Here is a 15,981-nt window from a genome sequence, read left to right on the forward strand (position 1 = left end):
TACAAGTGCAAGTTAAAACTCTACCATGCAAAGTAAAAGCCATACATCAACAACATCCAGAAATGCCGCCGACTTCTGTGGGCCCGAGCTCATTTGAAATGGACAGACGCAAAGTGGAAAAGTGTGCTGTGGCCTTCTGCATCCACATTTCAAATAGTTTTTGGAAATCATGGACGTCGTGTCCTCCGGACAAAAGAGGAAAAAGACAATCCGGATTGTTACCAGCGCAAAGTTCAAAAGCCAGCATCTGTGATGGTATGGGGGTGTGTTAGTGGCCATGGCATGGGCAACTTACACATCTGTGATGGCACCATCAATGCTGAAAGGTACATCTAGGGTTTGGAGCAACACATGCTGCCATCCAAGCAACGTCTTTTTTCAGGGACGTCCCTGCTTATTTCAGCAAGACAATGCCAAGCCACATTCTGCACGTGTTACAACAGCGTGGCTCCATAATAAAAGACTGCGGGTACTAGACTGGCCTGCCTGCAGTCCAGACCTGTCGCCCATTGAAAATGTGTGGCGCATTATGAAGCGCAAAATACGACAACGGAGACCCCGGACTGTTGAACAACTGAAGTCATACATCAAGCAAGAATGGGAAAGAATTCTACCTACAAAGCTTCAACAATTAGTGTCCTCAGTTCCCAAACGCTTACTGAGTGTTCTTAGAAGGAAAGGTGATGTAACACAGTGGTAAACATACAACTGTCCCAGCTTTTTTGAAACATGTTGCAGGCATCCATTTCAAAATGAGCAAATATTTGCACAAAAACAAAGTTTATCTTATCTTGTTATCTTGTCTTTGTGGTGTATTCAACTGAATATAGGCTGAAGAGGATTTGCAAATCATTGTATTCTGTTTTTATTTACATTTTTCACAATGTCTCAACTTCATTGGAATTGGGGTTGTACAAAAATCCAACGATGTGAACAGTGTTGCATTTCCCATATTACATTATAAGTGTTGAATGCTTGGTCTCCAAAGTAAAGGTCAAACAAGGTCAACGTCCACTGGATTCTATAATGTCACATATGTTACCTCGTAACACAATAGCTAAGCATGACACATGGTCCAAACTACGTACACTCACTCACTCATCTTCAACCGCTTAGTCCAATTAAGGGTCGCAGGGGGCTGGAGCCTATCCCAGCAGTTATAGAGCGTGAGGCGGGGTACACCCAGGACAGGACGCCAGTCTGTCACAGGTCCACAAACAAACAAGCACAGTCACACCCACAAGCACACCTACGGACAATTTAAAGATTCCAATCCACCTAACCCGCATGTCTTTGGATGTGGGAGGAAACCGGAGCACCCAGAAGAAGCCCACGCAAACCAGGCCAGAGAACTGAACCCATGACCTTCTCGCTGTGAGTCAACAGTGCTAACCAATAAGCCACCGTGCTGCCCTGGTCTAAACGATTCCTTTTTAAAACCCTATTAACTCGACTAATAATTTGTGTCACCTTTTACAAAATTGGGTCAACTTTAACTTTTGACCCCTGTACAAGCTGAAACTGACCTTTCTTGCTGTTTTTAACCCATAACTCTATAACATTCAATCACAGATCACCCAAAAATCGATCTTTTTGGAATCTTCATGATCAGGCAAATAATTTGGTATAGTCTTCAATATGATTGGAGCATTTTTTTTATTTATTTTGACCCTGGTGTAATTTTTCAATTGGAGTATTTGTGCCAAATTTGATGCTTGTATCATCATTTGCAGGATTTTACTCTAAATATTCTCTTATCTGCTGCACAATGTAATGCTTGTTATTCCACAGTTCTTCGGCAAAACATACATACATTATGTTGATACATTTATGCTACGGTGGTGTTGCATGCAGTTATCCTGCAGTATATGGCTGGCTTTATCAGGATTATTCCAAAACGAATAAACCAACTTTAATGGAAACTGATGGAAACATTGACTGTTGGTGGGAGAAGCCATTAGTTAGGTGAAGATATGGATGAAGGTCAAAGATCTGATTATCCCTTCCTTAAAAACTGTGAGATAGGATTTTTTTTAAAAATCATGTTACACATTGTTTAAAACACACACACACACACACACACACACACACACACACACACACACACACACACACACACACACACACACACACACACACACACACACACACACACACACACACACACACACACACACACACACACACAAAACAAAAAAACAAGGATGCTTGCTGATGGACAAATGAGTTTTGTTTGAATCTGGATGTGCTGTAGATGCAGAGCTGATGAAACTGAATATTTTTGGACAACTCACTTTAATGGACCAAAACCATGCAGACATATGTGAAAAACGACATAAAACACCTCGTTCTTGACACCGTCGTCTCCTGAGAGGTCAGTGGTGTTGAGCTGGAACACAACAAAATGGAAAACTCGACCATTGGTGCCGACGGCCTGAACAGTTATAGGACGATCTAATACCTGCTGAGGCTGGGTCTGACAAAACAAACAAACAAAAACAAACAGTGTACCAGAGGCAGAGAGATGGAAAGGTAATGGTGCATGATGGCAAATAATTTTCATATTGCTTGTTTATGTGAAATCAAATGGTCTGTCTTGCCATACAGCAATGCAAGTGTTTGTATTTACCCCATACAGAATATGTGCACGGGCCAGAGCATTCCCAAAAGCAAACATGACCATCTTGGCTCTGAACTGTTCTGGCTTCAGCTTGCACTGTTCATCTCCCTCGGCAAAGAAAAGTGTGTGAGCATGCGGATAAGGGTAGCCTTCCCGAAAACCTGACAGGTGAGATACGAATAAACAAAGATTTAACAAGGACTGAATGCTTACTGGTCACGATGGAAGACCTTCTATACTCTAGGATCTGGACATAACAGAAACATAAATGGTCTGACTTCTGTGTTTTTTTTTTTTTAATTTGTGTGTATTGATTGATATTTTGACACTTGTGTACCAGTAGTTTTGGACTTTGGATATTCAAGTATGTGTTTTTGACTACAGGTTGTTTTTTTGTTTTGTTTTTTTTGTATTGCACTTACGTGATGTTTCTGATTCCTGTTTTAGGTTACTGCATCTGATTGTGTTTTCTGTGTGAATGCATCTGGGTTTTCCTTCCTGTGTAAGCAATGGTCTGTTCAGTCAGGCAAATAAGTGTTTGGACAAAATTTTGTCATTTCAACACAGTGGATTTGAATTCAAACAATCAAGATGTGCCTGCACTATTAGCTTTCATTCAAGAGGTTTGACAAAAATATCGCATGAACCATTACAAAATCACAACCATTTTTACCCGAGGCCATTAAATATGGCCATCGGGTATTGTGAAGGTTTTTCGTCCATCTGTCTGTCCATCCATCTGTCTGTGCTCAGCATATGTCCAGTCCCATTACTGCCAGAGTCTTCAAATTCAAAGGGAACATTCTTGGGACACAGACCTTGGACAGGTTCAAAGAAGGGTAACCTGGACATATTTTAAGAGGTTAAAAAGTAACATTCTGTTCCTATTTTTATGGTATGATGTTGCGGACGTTAGCGTGGTGACGTCACTTCCTGGTGTCGTGAGCTGCCAACCTTACTTCATTTTTGGTTAGAAATAGCACCTTTAACATATATTATGTAAAAGCTAGTGAAAAATAAACACTTCTAAAACTGATAACATTGTTTTTGGAACCTAATAATGCTAGACACAATGAAAACGTAAATATTGTCTATGGCTGACTGATAGAGGGGCTTTACTGAACATTTACAAACTGTACATAAGACAACAGGATCTTAATAATTAATTAAACAAATGTAAATTATAAAGACGACAATGCTGACATGGTCGGGGGTATTTTAGCATTGCGTTATTTTTATACAGTGCATCTGGAAAGTATTCACTGCATTTCAATTTTTCCACATTTTGTTATGTTACAGCCTCATACAAAAATGGAGTAAATTAGTTTTTCCTCTCAAAATTGTACTCACACGACCCAATAATGACAACATGAAAATATATATTTTTTTCAAACTTTTTTTGCAAATTTACTAAAAACAAAGGCTAAAATTACATGTACATAATTATTCACAGCCTTTGCTCAATACTTTGTTATTGCACCTTTGGCAGTAATTATAGCCTGAAATCGTATTGAATATGATGATACAGCCTTTTTCAGATCTCTCCAGAGACATTCAATTGGATTCAGGCCTGGGCTCTGGCTGGGCCACTCAAGGCCATTCAGTTGTCCTGAATCCACTCCTTTGATATCTTGGCTGTGTGCTTAGGGTCATTGTCCTGCTGAAAGATGAACCGTTACACCAGTCTGAGGTCAAGAGCGCTCTGGAGCAGGTTTTCATCCAGGATGTTTCTGTACATTGCTGCATTCATCTTTCTCTCAATCCTGACTAGTCTCCCAGTTCCTGCTGCTGAAAAACATCCCCACAGCATGATGCTGCCACCACCATGCTTCACTGTAGGGATGGTGCCTGGTTTCCTCCAAACATGATTCCTGGTATTCACACCAAAGAGTTCAATCTCTGTCTCATCAGACCAGAGAATTTTGTTTCTCATGGTCTGAGAGTCCTTCAGGTACCTTTTGGCAAACTCCAGACAGGCTGCCATATGCTTTTTATGAAGCAGTGGCTTCCATCTGTCCACTCTACCATACAGGCCTGATTGGTGGATTGCTGCAGAGATGGTTGTCCTTCTGGAAGGTTGTCATCTCTCCACAGAGGAATGCTGGAGTGCTGACAGAGTGACCGTCAGGTTCTTGATCACCTGCCCGACTAAGAGCCTTCTCTCCAGATTGAACGGGTAGCCAGCTCTATGAAGAGTCCTGATGGATCCAAACTTCTGCCATTTACAGATGATGGAGGCCACTGTGCTCATTGGGACCTTCAAAGCAGCAGAAATGTTTCTGTACCCTCCTCTAGATTTGTGCTTCAAGACAATCCTGTCTTGGAGTTCTATAGACAATTCCTTTGACTTCATGCTTGGTTTGTTCTCTGACATGCACCGTCAACTGTGAGACCTTATATGTAGACAGGTGTGTCTTTCCAATTCATGTCCAATCAACTGAATTTACCCCAAGTGGACTCCAATTAAGCTGTAGAAACACCTCAAGGATGATCATTGGAAACAGGATGCACCTGAGCTCAATTCTGAGCTTCACAGCAAAGGCTATGAGTACTTACGTACATGTGATTTCTTAGGGCCTTGTCACAACTTGACGATTTAGCCAGTGTATGTCGACCATATTAAAAATGCTGGCATACGTGGGCGTATGTCTAATAAATTATGCAGCTGTCACGCCTTGACAGCTCCGTTTCCACTGAGCAGTTCAGGTCGGTACTGCACGGTATGATATGTGTCAGAACAATTAAGTCTGGCTTATTTGCATTTCTACCACCAGCAGAACCCTTTTGTTTGGCAGGCAGAACACATAAATATTGATGCTGTCGCACAGCTTCACCCCTGCACACAGAGGCAAAACAGAGTAATTTTATTTTCCTTTATTTTATGTTGATGGAGCATGGGATTTATTTGCATTGTGTGCAGAGTGCAGAATTATTGACTGATGGCTGTGTTAAACTCTGACATGAATGAATGAGGTGCTGTGACTCTTTCAACTTTTAAAAATATAGCACAATGCTAAATCACCCTCAGCCGTATGAGCATTGTGTTCTTTATAATTTGCAGTTGTTTAACTGGTAACCCAGTGCAAAGTGTGTGTGTGTGTGTGTGTATGTGTATATATATATATATATATATATATATATATATATATATATATATATATATATATATATATATATATATATATACACACACACACACACGCATACATACATATGAATAATATAACATATAAAGCTGACCACGTGTACGTGCATGTTGGCGACAATATTTTTAACAGTCTGAACTGTTCGCATGAGGACTGCAGCTTTGAGCGAATCAATGGACAGTAGCATGAGTCATACGCTGGCATACGTCAAAAATATTGTGCACACCCAAAATTTATCAAACTACTCGGCATATTACAACATATACTGACCTGCTTCAATGTGTGTGCTCTTAACTTATATATATATAAAACTTGCCCATAACTTAATAATAATAATAATATATTATTAATATTAACAATAATAATAATAATTTTAGAGCGCTTTACAAGTTGCATTATTCATTCACTTACACATTCACACGTTGGTGATGGTAAGCTACTAGTGTAGCCACAGCTGCCCTGGGGCAAACTAACAGAAGCGTGGCTGCCATTCTGCGCCTAAGGCCTCTCCAATGACCACCTCATTCATACACAGGAAAGGTGGGATAAGTGTCTTGCCTAAGGACACAACAGCAATATGCAGGTTTTTGACTGGTTGGGAGCCTGGCACTGGAATTGCCGACCCTTCTGTCACAAGACGGCTCGCTCTACCCAACTGAGCTATTGCCGCCCCAATTTGCTGAGGAAGATGGCCAACTAAGTCAAGAGCACTGTGAAGGACGTAGGTCTGTCATTGTCAAACAATCAAGAGACGCCTTCATGAATGCAAATACACAGTATTTACAACAAAGTGTAAACCACAAGTAACACTGAAAAAGAGGAAGGGCAGATTAGACTTGCCAAAAAACATCGAACAAAGGCTGCCCAGTCCTGGAACACGATTCTTTGCACAGATGAAACCAAGATTAACTTGAACCAGAATGATATGAAGAGTATGGAGAAGGAAATGAATGTTTCATGATTGGAAGTATATCACATCATCTGTCAAACATGGCAGTGGTCTGGAATGAGCATGTACGGCTGCCAGTGGAGAAATAGTACATGGAATTTGGTGGAAGCTCAACAATAAGAGATATTTTTCATGCCCATTTAATCATTAACTCATTGAGTGCCAGCCATTTTCAAAGTTCAGAACATCCCAGTGCCAGGATTTTTTCAGCATTTGAGTGTTTTTTCAAGACCCATAGAAAATTGAGTTCTATGTCCATGTCAACAACAAACATACCAAAAGAAACTTCAGACTTTCCTTTATCATCAGAAAAAAAACGTCTTTGGCACTGAGCGTTACTATCGGAAAAGACGTGTTTAAGAGCCAATGGCATCGAGTGAGTTAAAAGCATATTTTCCCATATGGATTAGAATATGGCATTATTATTACTACAGTAAAACTTGCATAAAATGAATTCAGATAGCCACCAGGCAGGAGGAGAAGAGGGAGGCCAAAGAGGAGGTTTATGGATGTGCTGAGGGAGGACATGCAGGTGGTTGGTGTGACAGTGGAAGATACAGAGGACAGGGTGAGATGGAAACGATTGATCTGCTGTGGCGACCCCTAAAGGGAACAGCCAAAAGACAAAGAAGAAGAAGAATGAATTCAGATGGACCAGCAAATTTTGTCCCTTCTAATCAAAATCCGCTATATGTATATAACAGACAAAATCTGTTATATGTACGTAAAGGATTAGTTACAGCCAAGAGGTGGCCAATAATCTACAGGGAATCCCAGCACCAATTAAGATGACTTATTTCCTTGATTAAATGCCTGACCTTGAATAGGGACCTTCCTCATTCAATGACCGAGTCAAAACTTTGTCTGAAAAAATAAACAACTGCCTTAAGTGACAGGCATTATGAGCATTAAAATGATTACATTTGGTCGAGTCACTCTCTTTTCTAAGTCCGCTGCGGAGTGGTACCTTAAAATCCTAAAGCCTGATTTAAGCTTCTACAACTCTGTAACTCAGTGGCGGCTCCAGAGGATATTTTTTCTGCAGATGCTATGGGGGAGCTTGGCTTTTTTATGAGGGTGCTATGAAATGAGGGTGCTATGAAATAAGGGTTCATGTGTTGCGACGGCTGTCTGCTACACCTCTGCCATCTTCATGGGCGTGCGTACACATAGCCACATTCTGATCTGTGACAGTCACTGATGACATGCAGAATGAACAAAATCTCACACAAACCTAGGCTACTGTTCAATACAAATATCCACAGACCTACACATGTAGCCTATAGCCTCAGGGGAAAAATGGCAACGGCAGGTCTTCATAACAGCACAATGTGCCTGTTGTTGTGGTTCAGAGCAAAAGCATCAGTGATCTGATTGCTGTCCAGGACCCGTGTTCTCCGAGGGCTAATTACCAGGAGTGCCAGGTCACTGGTTTGGCCATCACCACTGCTGTTCCTCAGGTAGCTCTTTAGTCAATGCAGACTTCACTTCTTTCCAGTTCCACTCATGGATATTTGGGCATCAAAAACCGAACCATTTCAGCAACTTGAAACTCACTACAGTATGATGTCATGTTATACAGAAAGTCACATTAATCAATCAATCAATCAATTTTATTTATATAGCGCCAAATCACAACAAACAGTTGCCCCAAGGCGCTTTATATTGTAAGGCAAGGCCATACAATAATTACGTAAAAACCCCAACGGTCAAAACGACCCCCTGTGAGCAAGCACTTGGCGACAGTGGGAAGGAAAAACGCCCTTTTAACAGGAAGAAACCTCCAGCAGAACCAGGCTCAGGGAGGGGCAGTCTTCTGCTGGGACTGGTTGGGGCTGAGGGAGAGAACCAGGAAAAAGACATGCTGTGGAGGGGAGCAGAGATCAATCACTAATGATTAAATGCAGAGTGGTGCATACAGAGCAAAAAGAGAAAGAAACACTCAGTGCATCATGGGAACCCCCCAGCAGTCTAAGTCTATAGCAGCATAACTAAGGGATGGTTCAGGGTCACCTGATCCAGCCCTAACTATAAGCTTTAGCAAAAAGGAAAGTTTTAAGCCTAATCTTAAAAGTAGAGAGGGTGTCTGTCTCATTACAGTCATTTTGTGTAAAACAATCATTTCTGTTGATGAATGTTTATTTTCTTTTATGAGTGAAATATTTATCGAATCACATAAATCAGAAAGTGCCAGATTTCTGTCATTGTGGAAAACTATTCCGAAAGGATGACGTCATTGCCCTGAATCTGTAAACTCAGCGGCTCATAATGAAGGACTGATGTGCCGATGTCCGCATTTCTGGGCTACTTACAATTTACGTGTAATGCAAAACGGCGTATAAACATTTTTCACAATATATGACTTCCACAAGTATGTTAAAAGTTCATCTTTTTTCCCCCAACATGAATATTTCATGCCCATGTTACAGAAGAATCCATAAAATGCAGATTTTGAATGCTCGGTCAAACATAAATCAACATATCGAGTTTGAGCACAGCAGCAGTCTGGTAAATGTACTGATCAAATATCTGATTTGTACCATGAAGCTTTTCATTGTTTCTGTTGGCCATACAACATTAAAAACATTAGTTATGCCTCACATTTTAAAATGTAAGTGGTCTGATCACTGCTCACATGTGGGTTTTACTTTTCAACACAATGTTTATGATGGTGTACTGACATCACATCACCATGCACTCGGTTTAGGGGGGACCGCCTTGACAAATCCTGCATTAGGGCCCAGTATTGCTTTGTTACATCATTGTCTGAGGGAGTTTTTACTACTCACTGTTGCCAGTGTGTTTGCTCATTGGGTGGGTAAAGCTAGACCTTATTCACATGAAGCACCTTGGAGTGACTGGGCACTGTACCAAAAATGAATAGTTTTTCCACATTGACAACTTCCTTTGACCTTTATATGTGCCACAAAGACGACATTTCTGTCAGTGTTGTTGGCATTTGATTGAACACTTAGTTGAACAAATATAAATATGAACTAACTGAGTTACCCGTTCTATGCACAGGTAATAGAGAAGAATTTTAGTCATGTCATTGCATATTTCATGTCACTTTAGTTAAGTTATAATAAGTTGCGTTGCATTGTGGGTATATTTGTCATCATTAATTTCACAGAGCAATCTGTGACTTTCATGAGACTCAAGTAAATGATGATAAAAAGGTGACAGTATGTTATATCACGGCAACGCTCTGGCATGCCGTACACAGGAGGTACATTTTAATTGAAAAAACACGCGCCTTAACTCACACATGGCATGCGCTGGCCAGTTCGGATTGCAATTAAAGTGCACCCTAGGCAGCCGCTACTACTGTACGTAGTAAGTAAAGTGTGATGCCTGCTACCTGACCTGAGTAAATCAAAATCAAATCAATTTTATTTATATAGCGCCAAATCACAACAGTTGCCCCAAGGCGCTTTATATTGCAAGGCAAAAGCCATACAATAATCACAGAAAAACCCCAACGGTCAAAACAACCCCCTGTGAGCAAGCACTTGGCGACAGTGGGACGGAAAAACTCCCTTTTAACAGGAAGAAACCTCCAGCAGAACCAGGCTCAGGGAGGGGCAGTCTTCTGCTGGGACTGGTTGGGGCTGAGGGGAGAGAATCAGGAAAAAGACATGCTGTGGAAGACAGCAGAGATCAATCACTAATGATTAAATGCAGAGTGGTGCATACAGAGCAAAAAGATAAAGAAACACTCATTGCATCATGGGAACCCCCCAGCAGCCTAAGTCTATAGCAGCATAATTAAGGGATGGTTCAGGGTCACCTGATCCAGCCCTAACTATAAGCTTTAGCAAAAAGGAAAGTTTTAAGCCTAATCTTAAAATTAGAGAGGGTGTCTGTCTCCCTGATCCGAATTGGGAGCTGGTTCCACAGGAGAGGAGCCTGAAAGCTGAAGGCTCTGCCTCCCATTCTACTCTTAAAATCCCTAGGAACTACAAGTAAGCCTGCAGTCTGAGAGCGAAGCGCTCTATTGGGGTGATATGGTACTAAGAGGTCCCTAAGATAAGATGGGACCTGCTTATTCAAAACCTTATAAGTAAGAAGAAGAATTTTAAATTCTATTCTAGAATTAACAGGAAGCCAATGAAGAGAGGCCAATATGGGTGAGATATGCTCTCTCCTTCTAGTCCCCATCAGTACTCTAGCTGCAGCATTTTGAATTAACTGAAGGCTTTTCAGGGAACTTTTAGGACAACCTGATAATAATGAATTACAATAGTCCAGCCTAGAGGAAATAAGTGCATGAATTAGTTTTTCAGCATCACTCTGAGACAAGACCTTTCTAATTTTAGAGATATTCAATCAATCAATCAATTTTTTTATATAGCGCCAAATCACAACAAACAGTTGCCCCAAGGCGCTTTATATTGTAAGGCAAGGCCATACAATAATTATGTAAAACCCCAACGGTCAAAACGACCCCCTGTGAGCAAGCACTTGGCTACAGTGGGAAGGTAGCCAAGTGCTAGCCAAGATATTGCGCAAATGTAAAAAAGCAGTCCTACATATTTGCTTAATATGCGCATTGAAGGACATATCCTGATCAAAAATGACTCCAAGATTTCTCACAGTATTACTAGAGGTCAGGGTAATGCCATCCAGAGTAAGGATCTGGTTAGACACCATGTTTCTAAGATTTGTGGGGCCAAGTACAATAACTTCAGTTTTATCTGAATTTAAAAGCAGGAAATTAGAAGTCATAGAAGTCAGAAGTACCAAGTGAACTGTGAAAATAAGGGCTCCAGTGAGTAGGTCGTGATCTAATATACAAGTATAAGGCTGATCGTGTGCGTGCGTGTGTGCGCACATACGCTTTCCAACTAAGGGCCCCAGTAACCTCCCCCTTGGTGCCCACAGTCACCATACCAAATTTGGTGTTGATTGTTTAATTACTTTGGCTGTGCATATGCACACTAAGGTCACTGGGGCCCTTAGTTTGAAAGCGTATGTGCGTGCACACACACATATGGTCAGCTTTATATGTTAGATTAGAGTTTTAATATTTAGACAAATGTAGACTGACTGCAGATAACACCATAGTGACCTGTATGCACAACATGTCATGCAAGCCGTGGGAATAGTGGGTGTAATTCTGTGGATGTACAGCAAAACTATAGAAGTCCAGGTTAAAATCAGTCCTCCTGACACCACGTTTGGCATGACAGCACCATCGGCAGCATGGCTCTGCGGGTCTGGCCAACATCCCTACACCTGCGTCGTTACAAGAGCACAGGAAGCAATCCAGGTACAGGGCTTGGACCCAGACGGACACACATCACTGGACACTACCGACGCATCACAATGAAATAGCTATGAAGCATCATCACCCAACAATGCAAAACAGTGTGTGTGGCCTCACCTGTGGAATTCACATCCTCCATGTACACATTGGTTTGCTGCAGGTCAATGTTGGGGGACACGGGATAGAAGGTTTCCAAAATGTGATCTACAGTGCTGGCTATTCCCTGTTTATCAGAAAGCGGTGGCAGTGGATCTCTGCTGTTCTGCAGCAAACCATTCAGACCCCGAACCTGGAACAGATCATCACCTGGAAAACATAAAATAAAACAAAGCCCATTGTTATACAGCAAACTTCAGCTTCAACATCTAAAAGGTAAAGTTTCTTCATACTATCATTGGTAAATAGATGCTTTGTAATCATAAAGTGACAACAACAACCTCACAATTCAATAAAAATATAACACACAAACTAAGGCATTCCATTAGTAAAGCTGGGGACATTACTCAGGACATTTGGACTGGGACAATTTTGGTATTTTTGTAATTTTGCTTCTGTATACCACCACAATGGAATTAAAATGAAACAAGATGAGACTAAAGTGTAGACTTTTAGCTTTAATTCAAGGGTTTGACAAAAATATCACTTTAACCAGAATTACACCCATCTTTATAAACAGTTCTTACAGTTTCACAGGCCAAGTATAAATGGATATAAATATAAATAGACTAGCCATTATAAATATTATAATGTTGTTAATAGCAGGATGAAAATTCCTGCCTGAAGTATGGAACCTATGGACATCGCCAAGTACTGATTTTCCTCACCACAGAGGCCTTTACTGCAGCCTCCTTCAGTTACTGTTTGCAGGTTATTTTATTGTAGTTTCACTCACCAACAGCTCCATAAATTCTGTACCCAAAGCACTGACAGCAGACAAATGTTTGTTAGCCCCACTGTCTGTGCTTCTCCTCTTTCAGTTCTGAGAAATGCGTTGTTGTGAGACAAACACTGCACAGCTCCCAGTTGTGATTAACATGAATGGTCAGACTATGATCAGCTATTTTGAGGAACATTTTCAGACGTTCATTTTCCATAGTTTTATCAGAATCAAGTGGTGAATCAGTGGTGACATAAATGTCACTGCATCACTGTTTACTTGCCGTGACATATGAGTTGCTTTCCCAAATGATGTCATAAAAACTTGTTAGTTTTGGCTGTATGGTATCTAGCTGCATTATTTTAGCTGAAGTGGGGTTCCATCACTCTTTTCCTCTTCGGGGTCCTTTCCTTTAAGGTGCTTAAAAACATCTCACTGCCATACGATCACGTAAAATAACAATCGCTTGCAAAATCGCAACAGTCGCTTGAAAAGTAGAAAAGGACCAGCAGAACTGTGGCTAGGGGATGTCAAGGTGCCTGGATCAAATGGGATCAGGTGTTAGAGCGCAAGATCACATGGAATCATCTTTGGAAAATGGATCTATGCAGCATCAAGTTTCTCATCCAGGCAGTATACAGTAGGGTAAAAAAGTATTTACTTACTCCCTGATTGTGCAAGTTCTCCTACTTAGGAAGATGAGAGAGATCTGTAATTTTCATCATAGGTACACTTCAATTATGAGAGACAAAATGAGAAAAAAAAAACTCCAGAAAATCACATTGTAGGATTTTTAAAGAATTTATTTGTAAATTATGGTGGAAAATAAGTATTTGGTCACCCACAAACAAGCAAGATTTCTGGCTTTCACAGACCTGTAACGTCTTCTTTAAGAAGCTCTTCTGTCCTCCACCTGTTACCTGTATTAATGGCATCGGCTTGAACTCATTATCTGTATAAAAGACACCTATCCACAGCCTCAAACAGTCAGACTCCAAACTCAACCACAGCCAAGACCAAAGACCTGTTGAAGGACACCAGGAAGAAAACTGTAGCTGTGCACCAGGCTGGGAACAGTGAATCTACAATAGTCAAGCAGGTTGATGTGAATAAATCAACTGTGGGAGCAACTGTAAGAAAATGGAAGACATACAAGACCATTGATAATCCAGGGACTGACTACATACTTTTTTGCCCCACTGTATGCTATCCTTCCTTGCCCATCTAACCTACACTGTTGGGGCCTCAGGGCAACCAGCATGCCTTCATTGTGGCAGAGTAGGCATAGTGAAACATATTTTGAGCTGCTGCCCAAGAGTGTAGGCTGCTACTGCTGGCTGCATGATCATCACGTTCTCCAGACTTTCTGCTGGAAAATAGAACTGATCAATAACATTATCCACTTCATTAAGGAAGGACAAAGACCTTCAAACGTGCAAACAGCCATAAATACATACTACAGTTTTTATGTTCAATACTTGTATTTTAATTTGTATCATGCTGAAGATTTGTTTTCACCTTGAGATTCAAAAGCATCATTCACAAAATTGAATAAAGAACCATAAATATATAAAATTGGGCATATCGTTAATAATTTGAGATTTCTTATCTTACCTCACAAAAGTCACTGTATTACAAAACTACTAAAAACCTAAAAATTACCATCTTGTTAAACCGTGTCATTCAAAAGTTTAGTGGCCCCACCCCCTCACCAAAATTAAATAAATAAATCAAGTAGAGCTGAAACGATTAATCGAGTAACTTGAATAATTCGATTATAAAAAAAAATGTTTGAGGCAAATTCGTTTAACGCTACAGTACATACGCCAGGCCTGTATGTGGCACTGTAATGCTCCCACAAAAAAAAACTGAGAAGAAAATACAGCATATGTGCATAACCAATATAAGAGCAAATTAATGTAGCTACAACTTTACAAAGCCACACGCTGAGCAAAATAATGCCTTTTAAGAGAACGTGGGTCCGTGCTGTTCACCTTAAATGGACTTATTGTGCATTTCAAGTGATGCAGTGTGTTTGTATATATATATATATATATATATATATATGTATATATAAAAAACACGGTTTGGTCCACTGGCTATGCTCCACCTCCACAGATGAAGCCAAAGGACATGCACTTTAAGTGAATCATGTTTAACTATTAAAAAATTGCCTTTATTCTAATTTGATGAGTTTTTATCAACAGAATGCACAGTTGATTTATCAGTGCAGGTTTTGTGGAAACTCCGCACTCCACAGCCTGTGTTCACATTCACATGCAGCCTGTCCACAGACTGAAGGTTTCACAGACCGCATGCGCTTATGGTTCGGGAAAGCTCCAAAAATCATAACAATGTGAAAAAAATGAATAATTACCCGGGAAAATAAAGAGAGAGGGAACACCCTAAACTTAAAAATCTACATGGTGGTACAGCAACATTGTGCGATTGCTTAGGGAGAGCCCTGCCACTATTGATATTGTTTAAAAACGCAAAAGTATTTTTTATCCAAATACTTGAATAATCAATCAAATAATCGATAGAATACTCACTTCTAAAAAAAATATTCCATAGGTGCAGCCCTAAAATCAAGCAATACTCAACATCGCAGAACAACAAAGCAGCAACGTGACTGCAGACATTTCTGGTCGCTCCAATAACAGAATATGGTCAATTTTTTAAAACTAATTGTTTTTTTTTTTAAGTACTAAGTGTGGGACTGGTCTGAAAATGGCAGCTCAGGAATGCCTTTCAGAAAATCTAAATGTGAACAGGGTAGTGTGGAGTATAAACCTCGTTTCCATGAAGCAGCTATTAAATACTTCTGTGCAAGGATCCGTCGTCCAAGTGTTGGGTGACTCTGCTGCAGTGTGCCACACAGATGGAGCAAGTCGGTGAGGAGAGTACAGCTGAAAAAAGAACACCATAAATACACAGATCATTTATTCCCAATTTGAGAAACGGTAAAAGGAGAGATGGCTGTAGGCATTCATTGTCTAAAACAGGGGTGGGAAACTTGTTCCAGAAAGGGCCAAGAGAGTACAGGTTTTCTTTGCAGCCACTGATTCCACCAGGTGATTTCACTGATTAATATCACTTTGAGCAGATGGAATCAGTTAA

The 15,981-nt window shown here is 40.5% G+C and overlaps 1 protein-coding gene across 2 annotated transcripts in view; it reads right to left on the bottom strand.

Moving 5' to 3' along the window:
• Window positions 1–15,981, bottom strand: part of mrpl37 (mitochondrial ribosomal protein L37) — a 48,926-nt gene that overhangs the window by 24,523 nt on the left and 8,422 nt on the right. For both annotated transcript variants that reach the window (XM_034182700.1, XM_034182701.1), the window contains exons 3-6: window positions 15,655–15,770; window positions 12,102–12,290; window positions 2,630–2,781; window positions 2,345–2,476 (exon numbers count right to left, since the gene is read on the bottom strand). In XM_034182700.1, the coding sequence (XP_034038591.1) occupies window positions 2,345–2,476; window positions 2,630–2,781; window positions 12,102–12,290; window positions 15,655–15,770 (589 nt within the window). The remainder of the gene's footprint in view (window positions 1–2,344; window positions 2,477–2,629; window positions 2,782–12,101; window positions 12,291–15,654; window positions 15,771–15,981) is intronic.

The sequence above is a fragment of the Thalassophryne amazonica genome, chromosome 12, assembly GCF_902500255.1.
Source record: "Thalassophryne amazonica chromosome 12, fThaAma1.1, whole genome shotgun sequence".
NCBI classification, from domain to species: Eukaryota; Metazoa; Chordata; class Actinopteri; order Batrachoidiformes; family Batrachoididae; genus Thalassophryne; species Thalassophryne amazonica.